Here is a 21,327-nt window from a genome sequence, read left to right on the forward strand (position 1 = left end):
TCTGCATAAAAAATAAAGAGAGTTTGTTATATAAACATATATCCACAAATGCTTCGTTTTCGAGATACGGGGTGGGTGTTCATATTTTTCTGACAAAATGAAGATTTATTTATTGCTTTGAAACCGGTTGATAAATGCAAATGAAATTTGATGTTGGTTTTAAGAGGTAGTCATTGCGCATTTTTTGACATACAATTTACAATTAAGAATTTTATATTCATCATTGGCGCGCATACAGATAATGGCTGGCCTTTTTGTTAAAGAAAAGATAGTATGCCACTGAGGTATTTCAAATTAAAAATCATTTTTGAATCCCTCATTTAATGTGTGACAAAAAAATCTCTCTTGCCTATTTTTTATATGAAATTTTATGCAAAAAATCAAACCTCTTAACGCCTAATTTTCATTTCATTTACACGTCAAGATATTTATTTTTTTTTGCGTAAAAACGGCGCTTTATATGTAAGTCAGCTTTTTTTTAAATACATTTCTAATTCAAATTGGTACTTATATTTTAGCCAGTGTAATTCGCAACTGTTGAAAACCGTCGACAACTACGCTCTTTTGGATTTGGATATCGCCTGGTGTTATTTATGCTTAGAAAGCTTTGTGCAGTTGCCAGAAGCAGAATCCAGACTGAAAAGATGCGAAGAAAAGTTTCATTCAACTTATGGAAATAATCTAGAAAGACTGGTAGCTGTTAAAGGAACTCCAGGTACTTAATTTTTTTAGTGTACTTAGTGCACAATACAGAAGATCCCAAACCCTTTTTTCAGTGCGTCATTAATTTTGAGGTCATATAGGATTTTAGGAATGTCGCAAATCGTTACATGACATTTTAGTTAAATCTGACAGTTGTCAGAATATTTATATTTATATAAACCTCTATATTTATACAAATATTTGCCAGAATATTAACATTTAAAATATTTTAATGTAAAAATAAATAAATATAAAATCAAATTTCACTATACAATATCCGAATATACCAATGACAAAAAAAGAATGTGTGTGTACTTTGTATGCACGTAAGAAGTTATACTTCTATTATAATATAATTTCAACGAAATAAATATACCTACTTAACAGTTACAATACAAAAAATTAACAATAATTACCAAAAATGAACCAAAACTTAACAATGCCAAATATTAAAAAAAAAGAAAAAAATATGAATCGTCCGGGATTTGAACCCGCAATCTCGCGATTTTTTGATCTCTGGTCCAATGCTTTACCAACAAGGCCATCAAGCCGCATGCTAGTTACCTTTCAGATATACATAATTATACATCACGATGACAAGTGAAATATAAAAATAGATGTTTTATTATTTTACGCCCAAGGAAGACAAATCCAAAGACACAAAATTATAATAAAAAACCTTTTAAACCACCTTTTTCAAATTGCGCAAGTTGTATTATTAATATTAATGTTAATAAATGAAATATAAATATTTTGACGTTTTACAATTTTACAATTCACTTTTAACTGCAGTGCCTTAAAAATTTTAAAGCACTAGTGCCTTAAAGTAGCATTTTTAACGCTCCTATGGAGTCCTAAAAATTGCATTTTTAACACGTTTGTAGAAAAATATATTTAAAAACACTAATATATTCTTTCCACACCTTTTCTGGACTGATACATACATAAATTAAAACATTTTGAAGTATAACTTCAAAAATATAATATGAAAACTATTTAAAAAGGCAGTATAACTATTAACTAACCTTTGTTGTTTCTCTTCCCACAAATTTTAAAACGCAACAACCATACATAACCAAACCGTCAACCGTCCAAACCACAGCTGCGCTACAGCTGCCATATTGGATAATTTTTGACATGTCATTTGAACATCCAATCAGAACAAAGTTATAATGCGCATGCGCCGGGATCGTAGGTTTTAACATATAAAAATTCACCCTCATATCGCGCGTAAAGAAGTATAACTTCAAAAATATTTATATTTACGTCGATGAAAAATACTAACCTAGAAATTACAATTGTGACTTTACCATATGATATTGTAAAAATACTGTCACAATCGATTACTTTTGTGTTAAATTATCATTATTCACATCTTTGATTGGTCATCTATTTAGAGTGCTGTAATCGCCAACCAATTATACATCCATAAGTATGTCATTTTAATATGCACTTGTCAAGGAATACATAATTTTCTAAGTTCAATGTATAATAATCACAGAAGTACGTTTTTTTCTCCCACTTCCAACTGTAATGCGTTAGAGAGAATTCGATAATCTGTGACTCACTAAAAAAAGGGTTTGGTATGATCTGTTATTCATTTTTGTAGTATTCATACGGAATTAAAAACAAACTTTATAGGCTATTAATTATGTACTTTAGAAAGGAACTACAACCTTACAGGGATTTTATTGTTTCATTATGGTTAATGGCCCCCAAATATGCAAACACCGTGGTGTGCTACGTCTACACATCTAAAGAAAAGTTGTTCAAAATTAGATTTTCTATCAAAATGTTTTCCGAGCTGCTGTCAACAAAATTACTATAGCCAATTTGATAGCCAACGCTCGATAATCATAAAATCGAGCACGGCACGTGAAGAAGCTCAAATTGTCACCTTCTTAAGCCAACAATAATTTTTTTTGTTAAAAATATTTTCAAAAAAGGAAGCAATAAAAAACACGAAAGAACGAGATTTTTCTTTTTACCCCATAACTTTTTTGCAGAGGGTATAGGTATAGGCATTGTTTCACTGAAACAAAAAAAACTTCTCCCCTTCCCATGAAATTACTATGGAATCTCTAACACGAGAATTTTACCGTCACCGTTGCATTTGGTTGTCTATTTAAAGACAGATCACATTCTATGATTTTTTTGTGACGGATATTCTTGAGTTGGGGTTGATTTCATGTAATCGAATGAACTATGTTTCAGTAAAGTCATCCTAGGAACGCAATTCATAAATATTGGCAATATCATAAGTCTTCTACTTTAAAATGTATAATATATGTCTGAATTGCCGATATAAATGAGTCAGATTAAATAAATTATTAGAAAAATTTTTTACTAAGCAACGACATTTTTGTTTAATTTAGTAATATTTTGTATTTTGACAACGACATTCGATTTGGGCGTTGTTGAAACGTTAATAAAATCATTTTTTTAGTTAAATTGTGGCTTACTTAACATTTAGAATAGTTTATTTTTAATAACTTATTAATTACCTTTAAAATGGTCTATCGTAGTAGATTCTAGAACTAATAATAAGTAAAATATGGTTCTTCAAAGTTTTCTTACTTTTACCGATTTTTGCTATTTTTAAAATTTTTAGCCCTCTTTTTTTAATTATCAATAGCCTAATATATGATTATTAGATGTTAATAGCCAGACTGTCTCCAGGTTACTAATTTATGTTTAAAAGCCAATGTATTGTCACTAGATATTAAAAAGTATCCTAAAAAGATAGATAAATTTATATTTGTTACAGGAAACGAAGAAGCATTAATGATGCGCCTTCATTTACTTCAAGCCATAGTTCTTTATCACCAGAATAAAAGAGCCGAGGCTTTGCTATTGTTACGTAAGGTAGAGGAAGAAATAAATTCGTTAAAAGTTGATGGAGATAGTGTAGTGACGCTAATAGAGTTGGGTAAGTGTTGTAAATACTTTCCCCGTATATACTAGGCTGTTCAATAAGTTTTGTGGTTCGATAAGAGAGGGCGTTGTTACTAGCCTAATTTTTGAAGTTATACTTTAGGCGCGTTGGGAGTAAATTTATATGTGCGCGAATTCATCAAAAGTCTTGGTCCTGGGCGCAGCTCAAACTTTATACGGGCTCTGATTGGGTAATTACAATGACCTGTCAACAATTGTTCAATATATCGGCTATGGGTAAACAAATGTTGTGTATATTAGTTTTTATTGTTATGAGGGCAGAGAAAAAAGCAAGATTATAATTGTAGTGACTTTTTAAATAGTTTTTAAAAGCAACAGTTTTACTTGATTGTAAATGTTTCAGTATCGTTATGGTAGGGGAGCCCAAGCGGGGATTTTTGCAGTAACTCGAGCGCGTCAGATTATCATATGAGTAGAACCCTGGTACCTTGTAGATGTACCTCTACCATATATTGGCTCTAAACACAGGGGGGTTCGTTAAAGGGGGGGGCGAAAAAAAAATCTATCCTTAGAAAAACTCGAAAACGTCAGATTAAGATTAAGTACATGCAAAATAGTGTATATTTAAAAAATCTGACGATTTGGGCGGGGCGTATAGTCCTGTCGCCAGGGGGGGGGGGTGTACAACGGCCTCCTTAATTCAGATGGACTTACCCAAGTTTTTTATGTATTTTGACCCGTAGAACACGAATTTTTTGGGCAACAGTTGATCCGGATGTCGATAAGATTGTTATAAACAAAGAACTTAAGGAATTACATAACAGCGATTTTTCGCAAAACAAAACATTTTTTTTGGGTGATTCTCAGCAAAAATGGTCTTACAAGTTTTTTCGTAGGATGCATAGTTTTCGAGATAAACACGGTTGAACTTTCAAAAAATCGAAAAAGTGCAATTTTTGAACCCGAATAACTTTTGATTAAAAAATAAAATAGCAATTCTGCTTACTGCATTTGAAAGTTCAAGTCAAATTCTATCGGTTTTGATTATTTGCATTGCTAAAAATTAAGTTTTTATTTGTTAAACAAAGCCATAAACACATAGTGTTTCCCGTGCCCAATGCATGCGTTTTAATGTACGTAATCTACGTAGAAATTGTCTGTATGCGCGCCTACTCGTTCGATTTCAAATGAGAAATGCATTGAAAACATTTATTTATTTATTTATTTATTTATTTATTCACGGGCAAGCCCTATTCAGATATAAATGTTACAGTGTTCTAAATTATATAACATAATTATACAATTATATAACATTAATGTTAACCAATTATATAACATAAATTATCATAATATAACATAGCAAAGTGGTTTGAGAGAAAATAATTCTATGAGTAGTAGTTACAAAAAAGAAAAAGAAAAAAAAAAAGAATAAGATAACATATAGGTCAGTACAATTACAAACAAAAGATATCACCTAAATCAATTCAGAAATGTTCCAAGGTATAACGGTTTTGAGTTATCTAATACATACATGTCATGTAACACCAACCACAATACAAAAGCTTTGACCGAAAATATTAAAAAGTTAAAAAGTTAGGGAAGAAATATGGTTTTTGAAGCGGGAAACTGATATATTAAAAATTTCGAGGTCATTTAATGAGTTAGCTAATCGAAGAGCTCTAGGAATAAATGTGTTGTAAGAATAATTGAATCTATGAAAAGAGACATAAAAGGTTTGCACCTGCCTAGTCGAACGACTGGGGACAAATAGAGATATTTTGGAGAGAAGCTCGGGGCAGTTACACAGCGCGTTGATAATTTTAAATAAAATTATTAAGTCTCTTTGTTTTCTGCGTACCTCAAGAGGAGGTAAGTTCAGTATGCGCTCTAATACAGAATAGTCATGGTATACATGCATCTTAGTAGCAGTATATCTCAGAAAATTGTGTTGGACAGCTTCAAGTTTCAGTTTATGAGTAAAATAATAGGGGGACCAAATTGTGGAACAGTAATCGAAATGAGATCTAACCAGGGAGAAATAAAGTGATTTAATAGCTGAGATGTTTGTAAAGTCTCTGGTGGTTCTTTTTATAAAGCCAAGCATCTTCATAGACTTCCGTATTGTACTGGAAATGTGTGATTTATAGCTAAGGGCGGAGTCAAGGATCACACCTAGATCCCTAGTTTCAGAGGCAGAATGTAAGGTCAGATTATTTATACTATATTCGAAGATGATTGGATGATGAGTTCGATGGAAACGAAGAATATGGCATTTGGATGCATTCAAACACATACCATTTTGCATACACCAGTTAGATAGGCGATCAATATCACCTTGTAGACTAAGTGAATCAGCCTCACATGTGATTATTTTAAAACATTTTAAATCATCAGCGAATAACAAAGTTTCACTTACTTGGAAACAGGGTATTAGATCATTGATAAATATATTAAACAACAGAGGTCTCAAGTGTGATCCTTGTGGTACACCTGAGGTAACAGAGATGGTATGAGAATAGTGATGATTAACCCTAACAATTTGCGATCTTTGCGTAAGATAGCTCTTGAGCCACTTCAATATAAGGTCATCAACTCCATATAAATAAAGTTTATGAATCAAGAGCTCATGATTAACTTTGTCAAAAGCTTTGGAAAAGTCAGTATACACAGAGTCAACTTGTAAACCCCTCTCAAGAGCATCTGTCAAAAAAATAACATATGTTATGAGACCCAATTCTGCTGATTTTTTGGATGTAAATCCAAATTGTTGGGCCCCTATAATTGGCGAGAAGTCATAACTTAAATAATCGAAAATAATGCTCTCAAAAACTTTAGGAATAGCACTAAGAATACAAATGGGACGATAGTTACCTATATCCGATTTTCGACCTGATTTATATATTGGAGTGACATAAGAGTTTTTCCAGTAGTCTGGAAATTCCCCTGTTAATAGAGACTTATTAAATATATAAAAAAGTGGGCGCGATATAATGAAACTGAATGTTTTAAGGAAAGTAGGGGGAATTCCATCAGGACCAGGACCTTTGTTGGTATTGAGTTCAGACAGTTTTTCGTAGATTTTTGAAATTTCAATGTGATAATTAGACACATTAACCAAAGGTGAAATCTGGGTTACATGCGGATGTAAGGATTGGTTAGTATAGACGGAAGAGAATTGGTTAGCAAAAAGATTAGCAATATCAGTTCCATTGAAGGCAGTACGATCTCCAAGAGTCATTGTATTAGGTATAGCGTTATTTTCTCTTTTACTACTTACAAACTTCCAAAAGGATTTAACGTTATTAACAATAGAATGTTCGGTACGTTGAATGTAATCAGCATAACACTGTCTTGATAAAAATTTATATCTAGTTCTTAAGTTACTAAATGCTGCATAACTTTCTGGACACCTAGTGCTCTTATATATCTTGTGCGCTGATTTCTTCTTGTGAAGCAACTTCTTTAGCTGAGAGGAGTACCAGCATGGATATTTCTTATCACAGATTTTTTTTAGCGGAACAAAACGATCAATGGTGGAATAAAAAATGTCGTAAAATACAGAAACCATGTCAGAGAGCTCTTTTCCCTGAAGTGCACCATCCCAATTAATTGCTTCAAGGGAAGAGCGAATTGCTGCATAGTCAGCATGAACAAAGTCATAATAATACTCTTCACCAGATGAATGATCATTTGTGATTTTGAGTGGCAAACTGCATTCAAGCGGAGGATGATGTGTGTCCACTGGAATTAAAATGTCGATAGCCTTCAATACACCAATACCCAATGGAGATAAAATGAGATCAAGCATAACTCCTCTATCGTTGGTTATTTCGTTGGTCTGGAAGAGATTGAAAAAAAGCACAGATATTGGATATAGTTTCAATAGAATCAGCTTCGGATTGTGTAGCTGTAGGCTGAGGAGAAGCAACGGAACAATAATCATCGACATCCCAAACTGCAGATGGAAGATTAAAATCACCCAATAGAAAAAGGTTTGCTCTATCATATTGCTCGCTTATAGTGATAAGCTGTTCAAAGTATGATTGGTATAAAGTAGCTATAGATTTAGGTGGAAAGTATACTGTACCGATTATAGATTTGTTATTAAAGAGAACAAACAACTGTTCAATCGAAGGATCAGACTGAATTTGATAAGAAGGAATTGAGTTCTTAAGTGCAATTAATACTCCACCACCTCTATTGAAGACACTGGAGTCCTTAGAGCCTAAAACATCATTCCTAAACATCATAGAGTCCTAAAACATCATTCAATCACTATGTGTTTATAGCTTTGTTTAACAATAAAAAAATTAATTTTTAGCAATGAGAGTAATTCAAACCGATAGAATTTGACTTGAACTTTCAAATGCGGTAAGCAAATTGCTATTTTATTTTTCAATCAAAAGTTATTCGGGTTCAAAAGTTGCAATTTTTCGATTTTTTGAAAGTTCAACCGCGTTTATGTCGAAAACTATGCATCCTACGAAAAAACTTGTAAAGACATTTTTTGCTTAGAATGATCCAAAAAATACAAAAAAAAAATGTTTTGTTTTGCGAAAAATCGCTATTATGTGATTCCTCAAGTTCTTTGTTTATAACAATCTTATCGACATCCGGATCGACTGTTACCCAAAAAATTCGTGTTCTACGGGTCAAAATACATAAAAAACTTGGGTAATTCCATCTGAATTAAGGAGGCCGTTGTACCCCCACTGGCGACAGGACTAGTAAGGAAATGGGTGAGTCACGAAGTTTCCCAAGAAAAAAGCGAATATTTCGCGAAATGAACGATATATCTAAAAACTAAAAAATATGTGCTCAATATTTGTCAAAAATATATCGAATGATACCAAACACGACTGACCACGGAGAGGGGTGGGGGTAAATTTAAAATTTTAAATACGAATCCCGCGATATTTCGCGAAATGAACATCAGATCGAAAAACTGAAAAATACTGTAGCGTTATTAGTGTAATTACTTCTAATTACAATAAAACTAGCGGTTCGTAATTTATATACGACTTTATTTATATAAGTTACAGACGAATTTATCTTATACACTAAACTTATTCACAAAATATGCCCGTATTTATACCCAGTTGTTATTCTGGAACAATCGACTCCCATCTCGAGCTATCGGCTTGTTCCGCCTACGTGACGTACCTTCCAGAATTCTCCGGCGAGGCCTAGCACATCCGATTACGTCATTCTCGAGGTGTTTACTGTTATACGGGGATCGGCCAAGATTTCTTTTCCGCTACACTGCTCCCCTCTTAAGATCTGAGCGTCTCGATCAGCAACTCTAAATGAAGGCCCAGGATGGCGGAATCTACACGACTCTCCAGCTCTGCATACACCCTTCAAGAAGAAATAACAGTCTACTGTCTTTGAAGGGTACGACATCTTCGGGTTCATGCAACACACAGTGATTTGTACACCAGTTCCTCTGAAGACCACTTCAAGCATGCTTCTCACAATCTTCCAATCCAGATTTTCTACTGCATGGCCTATTTTTGGTAAAGCCAAATTTTTGATGTCATAATTACACACGATTTTCTTCAAATTAGTTAGAGCACGCCATATGTTCTCGTAGCTTGGCGTGTCCGTATAAGACTTTCTGGTCACCATATACAGCAAAGATCGAGGACCATCTTCCAATCGCAGTACTCTTCCAATTTTAGGCTGCTGATTTCTTAACTCGTCCAGGCGGCCGAACTTTCTATTGAATACGGACGATATTCCTTTAGTCATCTCGAGGTCTTGGGCAACACAGTGGGCCAGAGAGACGTTTTCTGGAACACCAAACAGATCTTGCTGAACTTCTGTGGTCACGCCGAATCTAGCACTCTTTCTCGCTGCGTAATTTGACATAAATTGATTAAAACTTGGCTGTGCGACATCTTTCATCTCCTGTTGGAGGACTCGTGCTTCTTCTGTTTCATTTGAGCCAGCATATGGTGCAAGACGATTTATGTGAATAACTTTTGGTTTACCGTTTGGCAACTTCTTAATTCTATATATTACGTCATTTATTTTCTTCTTAACTTCATATGGACCTTCCCATTGTCTTTGCAGTTTAGGACATAAGCCTCGACGACGTTGCGGATTATAAAGCCAGACAAGATCACCTACTTCGAAGCTTTCATTCTTGCATCGAGAATCATATTGATCTTTCATTCTGTCACTGGCTATCTGGATGTGTTGTCGGGCAAGTTCATGAATGTTGTTCATTCGTAATTTCAGGCGGTCAACGTAGTCTTCGCCTGCAACATGTTCCTCGGAAGGTCCGCAGCCAAACTCTAGGTCGCAGGGCAACCGAACTTCACGACCCAACATCAGGCAGGTTGGTGTTTGACCTGTAGTTTCATTTACGGCCGAGCGGTAGGCCATCAGGAATAAATGAATGTGTTGGTCCCAATCTCGCTGATGTTCAGATACAACTTTGGACAAGTGTTTACCCATCGTTCGGTTCATCCTCTCGACCATCCCATCTGATTGAGGATGCAGGGGTGTTGTTCTGGTCTTATTGGCACCAATCAATTTACAAACGTTTTGGAAAAGAGCTGACTCAAAGTTTCGCCCTTGGTCGGAGTGGATCTCCAAGGGAACACCAAATCGGCTAAAGAATTCTTTAACAAGTACCTCTGCAACGGTAGCAGCTTCTTGATTTGGTAATGCATAGGCCTCAGTCCATTTTGTAAAATAATCCATGGCTACCAGGATGTATTTATTTCCAGCATCGGTTTCTGGAAATGGACCTGCAATGTCGATAGCTACTCTTTCCATAGGACTTCCAACATTGTACTGTCTCATGGGTGCTCTCTTTTTACCAACCGGACCATTACCGGATGCACACAGTTCACATTTTCGGCACCATCTTCTTACATCATCTTTACAGTTCACCCAATAGAACCGTTCTCGAACCTTTTGCAGAGTCTTCGTAATACCAAAGTGTCCACCTGATGTACCGTCATGCAACTGACGCAATACTTCTGACACTTTACTTTTAGGTACAATTAACTGAAGCTTAGATTCTGTACCATCATCGTTCTCAAAGGTTCTGTACAGAAGATCATCTTTTAGTACCAGGCAATTCCATTGGCTCCAGTAGGCCTTGACTTCCGGACTACATGCACTAATGTTTTGCCAACTAGGTCTCTCACCTCGACGCATCCAATCCAATACTCTTTTTATACATGGATCGTCTTCTTGGGCTTCTTGTAACTGTTGTGGCTGCCATTGCTCATTAACGACGGTAGTTCGTCTCACAGGGCAAAGCTGTTCATCTAGTTTAAGCCGGTGATTACAACTTTCACTGCATGGCCGTATCGAGGAAGCATCTGTATTTGAACCAACTCTTCCAGCCCTCTTCATGCGTCTCTTCGGCATCGTGTCACGAATCACCCTCCGTACCATTTCCACCAAACGTTCATCTTTTCTCTTATCGCCTTTTTCCACGGTTATTACTCGATTGTTTCGTGAAGCTTGGCTAGCTGCTTCGTGTTCCAAGGCAATAGCAAGTGCTTCATCTAAAACTTTCGGTCTTGCTAGTCGTAAAGCTTTCTGTAGTTCATTATCTTTCAGCCCATTGACGAAGGTATCTACTGCAATTTCTTCTAAAACGCTGTCTGGCACCTCTGGATAAGCCAACCGCACCACACGAGCCACATCTGCTTCAAATTCTTGCAGATTCTCACTTGCTCGTTGACTTCTACTTCGCAGTTGTGCTTTGTATACTTGTTGTAGATGGGCATCTCCATAGCGTTTTTCTAGACGAGTGAACAAGGTCTGGTAACAATTTTCTTGACCCTTGGGAATTGACCTTAATATATCTGCAGCATCACCTCGTAAAGCAGCAGTCAAGGAAACAGCCTTTTCTTGTTCGGTCCAATGATTGGCGGTCGCAATAGCTTCAAACTGTCTAAGATATATGGACCAAGAGGACTTTCCATCAAATGGTGGTAATTTGAATCTCATATTATGCGACGTTTCGTCTCTCGGTGTTTCATCCTTCACTACAAGATCTAAAGCTACTGCATTAACTGATGGTTGTACTTTTGTATCAGTTATCATGCTCTCTAGTTGTTTGATCTTCTCTTCTAGCATTTCTTTATTGTCGTCTACACTTTTCTGTATCTTATCGAATGTTCTGGAAACTTCTTCAAATTTCTCGTCGGTCTGTTTACAAACGTCTTTTATTACTTGAGAAACACTTTCAAATTTCTCATCGCTTTTTCTACAAGTTTCATCGATCTTTTGAGAAATGGTTTCGAATTTCTCATTGTTTTTTTTACTAACTTCTTCAAGTTTCTCGTCGCTTTTTCTAGAAGTTTCATCGATCTTTTGAGAAACACTTTCAAATTTCTCGTTGTTCTGTCTAGAAGTTTCATCGATCTTTTGAGAAACACTTTCAAATTTCTCGTTGCTTAACTTAGCAGTATCATCAATCGTTTCAGAAACAGTTTTTAATTTCGATAAGATTGCTTGTTCTGCTGACTGGAAGTGGAACGTCTCTGGATCATCTCCGTTCTTCGTTAGGACTTCCTCGAGTCGTGTTTGTAGGACTATCTTGAGCCCACTGCTGTCCAGATCCCGTTCCTCTAGCTGTTCACGGAGCTGTTTTACTGTAAGTTCTCGTAGCAACATCTTTGGTCGGCACACACGTACTTTCCAAAATGTCTTTTAAAAGTCTTTCCGAATACCGAACAATCAACGCACTTAAACTATTCCCGACGAATAAAGTCCAAAAGTCTTTTAAAGTCTTTCCGAATACCGAACAATTAACGCACTCCGGTTATTCCCGACGAATAAAGTTCAAAAGTCTTTTAAAGTCTCTCTGTAATTCACTTATTTATATCGCACTAAGTTTACCGAACACCGACACCAACTGTAGCGTTATTAGTGTAATTACTTCTAATTACAATAAAACTAGCGGTTCGTAATTTATATACGACTTTATTTATATAAGTTACAGACGAATTTATCTTATACACTAAACTTATTCACAAAATATGCCCGTATTTATACCCAGTTGTTATTCTGGAACAATCGACTCCCATCTCGAGCTATCGGCTTGTTCCGCCTACGTGACGTACCTTCCAGAATTCTCCGGCGAGGCCTAGCACATCCGATTACGTCATTCTCGAGGTGTTTACTGTTATACGGGGATCGGCCAAGATTTCTTTTCCGCTACAATACACTTATTCAATATGTTTAAAAATCTATCGAATGGCACCAAACACGACCCCCCACGGATGTGGGGTGGGGTACTTTAAAATTTTAAATAAGAGCCCCCATTTTTTATTGCAGATTCGGATTCCTTGCGTAAAAATAAGTAACTTTTATTTGAAACATTTTTTCGAATTATGGATAGATGGCGCTATAATCGGAAAAACCATTGTTGGAAATGAAAAATAAAATTAAAAATGGAAAGTCCCCACTAAAATGGAAAACTTTACTTAATTTTTTTGGTTTTAGAACCTACTCTTCACAACCCAATAGGTCCCCAAAGCGCTCGAGTGACTGCACATTTAGCATACTTTCCTCCACTACTATAATAAAAAATTACATAGGTACCTACCTATTTGGAAAATGTAAAATAAACCTACCTAGTATGTAATGCTTTGATTTACATAATTTGATTACCAACAAAATTTCTACCAATATTCATCTAATATTGTTTTCTTACTCTATGTTTTGTTGTATTTTAATATTTCAATTCCACAAAAATCAAACTAATTTGGTTAAATTCAGAACTGTCAAAAGTTTAAAACGTTCAGTTGGTCTTTCTTCCAACATGATGCATATGTCTCCGTAGCCAAGATCTAAAGATGCTTGAATTTCAAAACTAACCGCGCCAATGTACGCGGGTTCAATCCCCAATACAAACTTGTTGAAATCATAATAATAGAAGTGTACTTCTTACGTGCGTACAAAGTACACACACATTCTTTTTTTTTTTTGTTGTGTTGGTACACTCTTTATATAAACGTTTGTGAAGTTTAATTTTAATTTGTCGATTCATTTTTTGTTTTCAAGCCATTTAGTATCGACGTGTCACAGTATTTTTTACAATGGAAACAATAAAGTATCGTGCAGTGATTGAATTTTTATTTTTGGAAGGTTTAAAAAGCAAAGGAAATTTATGGGTTGATGAATTTAAATGTGGTCGTACAAGCCTTGAAGATGATCTACGCCAAGGACGTCCAAAAACAGCAACAACACCATAAATCGTACAAAAATTGTGACTGAAAGATATTTAGTAGAGGCCCTAGGCAGCTCATTGGGCGGTGTAAGCAATATTTTGACTGAATTATTGGGTTTCAAAAAGCTGTGTTCACAATGGGTGCCGCATTCGCTAACAAAGGAACAAAAATACATTAGAGTGCGACTTTGTCAGTAATATTTAGAGCGTTTCGAAAGGAAAAAGTAGGTTTTGTACGTCGATTCATCACTATGGATGAGACTAGGGTCCATCACCATCATCCTGAATTAAAACAAGAGGATTTAGGGCTGTTTCACATTATAAGAATTTTGAACGTGCGAGGGTTTTCTCGTGCGGTAGTTTTGACGCACTTATCCTTTTCACACAATAAGAATTGAGTCGCACGAACATATTTTGCTGTGTTGTTTGGTACTGCAAGCGCCAGTTAACTTGGCGACAGCGAATACGCACAACGACACTGAGACTGATGATCATCCCATAAGCCACTGTGCAATGCGTCTCTCCAAGTTAACTGGCGCTTGCAGTACATTATTTTTATTTACACTTTGTGGCTGAGGTAGGTACATGATACGATGTCTGATATGTATCATTACGATGTATCATTACAAATAGGTATTTTTTGTTCATACTTTTGTCCTAATGTACTGTAATGCGTATTTAATTCATTTGCAATTTATATTTTGTCAGTTATGTATAATGTTTTTAATTAAAAGTCTTGATTTGTTTTTATAATCGTTGTTCTACTAAGATATTTGTAGGATCTTGGATTAGTCCATCTAATTAGCTCATATAATCTATGTAATAAACTATTCTAAATGTGAAATAAGCCACAATTTAACTAAAAAAAATGATTTTATTAACGTTTCGACATCCGATTTGGGCGTCGAAACCTTAATAAAATCTTTTTTTAGTTAAATTGTGGCTTATTTCCCATTTAGAATAGTTTATTACAAAAATGCCACAAGGAAATAGCTTCAGAACATTACAATCTATGTTTTTCATGTACAAAATTTAAAAGACCCTCCGTCATCCACTCATTTTTAAATGTTTTCCCCTCGTTTTAAATGTTGTTTTTAGATAATTTCACACAAGATGTGACGGCCGCCCTACTCCAGTCTTCACCGAGTCATTTGCCCTATAAAACTAAATATAATTTCGTAGAATAAAAGGAATAGTTATATTATATGGGGAGAAATCAAATTATAGCCTGTTTACTTTATCGTCGAAGAAAGAGAAATAAGAGGAACCGAATTCATTGGGTCCATCATATGAACGCAAAAAGATACGATTTATATATTTTTATATTCACACATGTTGATGGAACACCCTCTATACTCAATGTTAATTGCAACTATGTAAAATAAAGTTTATTATAATATACTTGGCAGTTTTAATTACTGTGATCAGTAACATATAATTAATTTTGCTGTACCTACTTACCAAATGTGTTTTTTGTTTATCATCTAATTCGTCAAATTCACTTTTAAGTGCACGGCATACAACATTCCAAGCATTTCTCGTCAAGTTTCTATATTTCTATATTTCTATTTTTTTGGTCCCAAAGAACAGGTCTCGCTTCAATTAATGTTATCAATATTTCACTATCAATCTGAGACATCATAATATAAAATATATGCACCTACTTCAAACAGCCACAAAGTGCAAATGAAAATAATCTACCAAACAACCAAGTAAACTACCTTCGTGCGACTGAACGACTGTATCATATGAAAGGATGCATTAAGTTCCCTATGCTACTTTGTGCGTATAGACGGCAAGGCTGCCGTCTGTTGTTGTAAGCGAGGGACGACATAAACACGGCTATTTTACCGAACGTTCCAACCACCGTCTAGTGAGAAAGGCTCCATATGATTACATGAGCCACCATTGGAATGTCGTCTTGCGTTCTAACCCTCGCACGTTTAAATTCTTATAATGTGAAACAGCGCAAAGAGTGGTGTGAACTTGGTTCTTCGGCTCCGAAACGAGTTAGTCCCGGCGCAAATTGATCCTAAGCGAACACAACCTGGCACCTGCGAGTTGCGTAGAGAGTTCTGCCCATCCTAATATCAGTCAATACGGTGCCAGGTCTAGCCATGGGAACGTTTGTCATCGGCGTACAGTTTTCTGGTGTCGTGGGACGCGTGACTCAATTCTCAGTTGCGGTTTTGTTTTCGAGATGGACGTAGAAAAGCTAATAGAACTCGTTCGGAATTACTATTATTATAAACAACACTGATTGTGATTGGATTGTCGTTGCAAAAACTGCTTACTTATTACATATATTTATATCTTGTCTACATATTTTATTTTTAAGCATGAACAAGCCCGGTATGATGACACATTTTATTTGAGGGTTATGCGATATTCACAGATATACTTAACGGTTTTTAGTAATGGATCATTTTTAATGATAATGTTGTGTAGATTTAAGAAATGAATGATATTTACAAAATTTTTATACCTATAGAAAAGGGATTACGCCATCATTTGTGACATAGTATTTCTAGGCCTGGATCCCGCGTACCAACAAAAAGTTGATTAATAGCAAGCTGAAAATTTGTTAATAGCTTAACGGTGTCTCGTCAGACAAACTTTGATGTACGGGAACACTGAAACAGAGGAAGCTTTAATTGTGGAACAGGTTAAAAATTTGGAACGTCAGACTACAAAAACGTTCCATATATTTTGTCGGACAGAACTTCCAATTGATTTGTTACCATTTCATTAAACTCTCATGGAAAAATTAGACTGGTGTTTATCACTAACTGGGCATTTTAATGAGTGAAACAGGAAGAACATGTCAAATAAGAGGAATCATGTTTGTTAGTAATAGCAGTCTGATTTTTGCATGAGAGTTTAATGAAAGGGTAACAAATCGATTTTTTGTTCTGTCCGACAAAATACATGGGACGTTTTCGTAATGTGACGTTCCAAATTTTTAAACTGTTCCACTATTAAACCTTTCCCTGTCCCAGTGTTCCTGTACATCAAAGTTTGTCCGAATAGACACCGTTAAGCTACTAACAAATTTTCAGTTTGCCGGATCCAGGTCTATAAAGTATGTTTTGCTTTTAAAATAAAAGATGTCCTTCATTTTGTGTAGGTTCACTTAATAAAAATAAAAGTTAAGTTTATGTAATACTCAAGAGGCGGCATTTCGAAGACTTGCATCATATTAAAAAGATGTACCGCACGGCTCTGTAGTTAGTGTGGCTTTAGCCAATAAATCAAAGTTATGTGTTTACAAGAGCATATTATTTGAAAAATAAGGAGTACCATAATGTGTCATAATTATAATCTCCTTTCTACAGATCAAAAAATTGTTTAGTATGTATTTCTAAATCCACACAATCATTGGAAAACGATTCATGGTAAAAAATATCTATTAATGGCACTGTTATCGACAAAGTCGATCAATTTTAAACTTGGCATCATATATTTATTAGACTTTTGTTTATCGTTAAAAATTAAATGATGGTTGTAAATTGTATTTTTTGTGTAATTTAATATTTTAGCAAAAACATAATCAGCAAAAATCTTATTTAAAACATGCGAACCGTTTTTGCAATCACAATCAATGCAGTGTTTAACTTATGCTTGTTATTATAAAGGTATGTAGAAATAGAATACTCAGTGTAAGATATCTTTTTATGCAGCCGCTTATGATCAAATTGGATGTTTTCGAAAGTCATACCGCTACGACTACTAGGGACGTGTAAGATATTTTTAAAACGTTACTAGTTACATGTACGGAACTACCGTTTTTTAGTTGCCTACTCAATTCAGTACAAGGATCAGATACATCAGTATTTTGTAATCAGTATTTGTACTCAGTACCACTGAGAACCGGTATCAATAGTAACCGTTACACGTTTGCACTTATTTTGCCCGTCTCTATTCGTTACGGCGACAGCCGACGCGCGACGGTCGGGTTAGCTTGTGATCAATATGCGCCACGCTAGAAAAATAACTGCACAGGTCACCGGTCCCACCAGCGCAGGTTGTGACTCGCTTAGGTTCAATATGCGCCAGACCTTAGTGTCCAGAAATAGGCCAAGAAGGTGTTAGCATCAGTTTTTTGAGATGCGAGAGGCATTTTGTTTGTAGATTACTTGCCGGTTACTAGAACGGTTCCAGAGTTATGGAGGGTGAAAAGTGTAGGTTTTCGATACTTTTTATATTTTTTGGGCAATTGATATGATTTTGGGTGGTGAGGTTGACGTTTCTTCAAATATATAAAAAGTATCGAAAATCTCCACTTTTCACCCTCCGTAACTCTGGAACTGTTGATTTAATAACACTTATGTATAGGACCTTTTTTGTTTGAAATTTTATGTAGAACATTTTTGTATAGAACATTGTTTCCGCTAAAGCATAGATTTAGAAATATTGACGAAAAACGTAAAAAAACTACTAATTTACCGACTTTTCCCCCATCTCCCCCCCCCCAAACCGGACGCTCAAAATGGTGTAACTTTTTGCTGACCAATATGTGGACCATATAGAACAATTTGGTGTTGGAAAAAAACTTTTACTTTTAATGTTTGGGTTAGGCCTTTTTTTGGACCAATAATTGGTCCAATAATTATTATACTAATATATTATTATACTAATTATTATAATATATTACCTCCATAACTTTGGAACAGTTCATTTTAGAAGGATTATGCAAAGGGCCTTTTTTATTTCAAATTTAATGTAGATCATTTTTGTATAGAAGGTTGTTCATGGTAAACCGCATAGTTTTAGAAATATTGACAAAAAACTTAAAAAACTGCGAATTTACCGATTTCTCCCCCCTCTCCCCCTCAAACCCGACGCTCAAAATGGTGTGACTTTTTTCTGAACATTATGTGGACCATATAGAACAATTTGTTGTTATAGGATAACTTTCACTTTGTATGTCTGGGTTGGGTCTAGTTATATCATACTAAATGTTCAGGGAGGCTATACTGAATAATAAAGTGTATTTCAAACCAAAAAATTGTGTTTTTCTTGCCGAACCGCAAAACTTATTGAACAGCCTAGGCCTAGTATTTTTGTCGTTGGTGTGGAATCTCTATATCTAACCAGTATATGACAGTCTAATACTTTTGAAGGATACACGTCGAAAGAAGCTACATTAGGACTGAGAGCGGCACGGGGAAATGTCAATGAAGCCGCTAATTACATCAACGAGAATAGAGAAAAAAGAGCCGAAGGAAGAAAAAAAGCCGAAGCAGAGGCTATTTTAGAAAAGTAAGTGTTTTGATATAAAAATGTTAATACACTGCGTGTTAGAGAAAACGGGTCAACTAATAATTTAGGAAATTTTTTATTTTTTTTATATATTTCTTCATTTTCAATTAATTTGTTTTATGTTAATTAAATTAAATGAATTATCACGTGTGGTAAGAAGCTAGACTGAGTCTGTAAAGAGATTAAAAAAATTCGCAAAACCTATTAAACCATCAAATTATCGGAACTCATTATTTACGAATCATCGAAGCTTTGGGATTTATGGTTTTGAAAATTGTATAAACGATTGTACTGTTCTAAAGAGTTTCTGAGATATCTTGTTACACTGGCCTCCTTACAGTGACGTGTATTTCTTAATATCGATGAAAAATATCGAAAGTCTGTTCAGATTGGTACACTGTAATCAACATTTCTACTGTTCGACGAAGGTTAAGAGAACAGGGTTTGAGATCTTGCAATCCAGCAACGGTGCCATTACTTTCTGCTGCCTACAAAAGGCACATATTTGCATTTGTCCGTGAAGACGTCAATTGGACAATAGACGATTGGAAAAAAATAGTGTTTACTGATGAGTAGAATATCAATTTATGGTAGAGCCGAAATTAGGTCTACAGAAGTGCTGGAGAACGTTATGTTGCCTTCACTCGGTTACACCTTTTGGTGGTGGCTCAGTAATGTTTTGGATAGGGATTTCCTTTGGGACACTCTCGTTTTAATTGAGAGTTTATCTCCATGAAAGTTTATCCCCACATTGCAACTGACGTGTATGGATTAGGTGACTAGCGTCATCTGGCAATTGAAAGGTAAAGTTTTCAATCCTAATAGCAACATTAATAATATTGAAAAATATTAAAAGTATTACTAAAAGATTTTTAAATTGAAAACTTATCCTTTAGTAATTGGAAACTTTACCTTTTATAAAATATTTAAATTAAAACTCAATTATACCCTCAGGCTTTCTTAACATTTTGTTTTTTGATTCATTCGCTTATGTTCTATAATAAAAGAGATATGTACTTTTATATTATAAATGAGGTATGCTATTTGATCTTGATCAATATCATTCCCAAAACCGAGAGCTACTGTTTCTACCTCTTGTAAGGTTCTAGGAGGTGGCAAACGTTGTCGTAGTCTTCTGCCAATTATGCCACACAAATGTTCGATCGTGCTAAGATCTGGACTATGCGATGGCCAATTCAAAGTCCGAAGATTTACCCGTTGTAAATATTCGGTTACAGTTCGTGAACGTGAGGTCTTGCAGTATCGTGCATTAGCAAACAATTGTTACCAATATAAAGAGCCGATAGTATGGTAGCTAAGTCCTTCGCTATGTAAGATCACTGCTTGAACACACTCATCGCGGGCCAAATTCCTTGTAGCGCGTTACATTTCCACCAAACAACAAAAAAAATACGGACTTAACTGAAACTTTAAATAATAAATCTACTAATTTCCACAACAAACCACACACTTTTTGACTGTTGACAATTTGACATCTATTAAATTGTTAATTTCTCATAGCCTACGTTAGGCTTGTTTATTAAACTAAGCAGAAAATGAGGATTTATTGATGAAAAACATGGCTAGTTGTTAACGTACATAACTTTTTTATTATCAAACATAAGCAAATGAATAAAAAAATGTTAAGAAAACCTGAGGCTTTAGTTGGGTTTTAATTTCAGTATTTTATAAATTCTAGAATATCCCACAGGCTGTTGCGAACTTTAAGAAAAAAACACAGTAAGCGTTGTGCAATTTTTTAAAACACAGCAATTTTTTCAGCTCAAGTATACTATTGAGCATATATGAAGCCTTCTCAAAAGGCGTGTAAGACGTGGTATATCTGCTCCAAAAACGTGTAAAGAGCTTCGAATAACTCATTGAGGAATGGACCATTTTTTCCCAAAGGGACGTCTAAAAGGGGATCATTTCTATGCCAAATCGAATGATGAGTAACATTCAGAACCGGTGTGGCAACACACACATTATTGAAACGAGTAATATTTGCCTTTTCTCGAGTCTACAATTCAATTATTGTTATAACTGTAATTGTACAGGTCGCGGCATATTACTATGCATGTAGGATTTCCAGCACGTACCGTTTAGTTTCCGAAAAATATTGATTTTAATGGTTTTAAGTATGAACAATTCACATTGTCTGGAACGTATCGTATCAGACGTGCATGATAATATGCTGCGACCTTAATGGCACAATTTTCCATACATTTATTATTTTCTCAAATGTATCCTTGTTTTCCATTTGT

At 35.1% G+C, this 21,327-nt stretch overlaps 1 protein-coding gene across 1 annotated transcript in view; it reads left to right on the forward strand.

The window, feature by feature from the left end:
* The window catches only part of LOC114340032 (NEDD8 ultimate buster 1), a 37,757-nt gene that overhangs the window by 3,050 nt on the left and 13,380 nt on the right, over positions 1-21,327 (forward strand). Inside the window, exons 4-6 of the mRNA XM_028290743.2 lie at positions 519-715; positions 3,470-3,631; positions 18,925-19,063. Of these exons, the coding sequence (XP_028146544.1) occupies positions 519-715; positions 3,470-3,631; positions 18,925-19,063 (498 nt within the window). The remainder of the gene's footprint in view (positions 1-518; positions 716-3,469; positions 3,632-18,924; positions 19,064-21,327) is intronic.

The sequence above is a fragment of the Diabrotica virgifera genome, chromosome 8 (genome assembly GCF_917563875.1).
Source record: "Diabrotica virgifera virgifera chromosome 8, PGI_DIABVI_V3a".
In the NCBI taxonomy this organism is placed as follows: Eukaryota; Metazoa; Arthropoda; class Insecta; order Coleoptera; family Chrysomelidae; genus Diabrotica; species Diabrotica virgifera.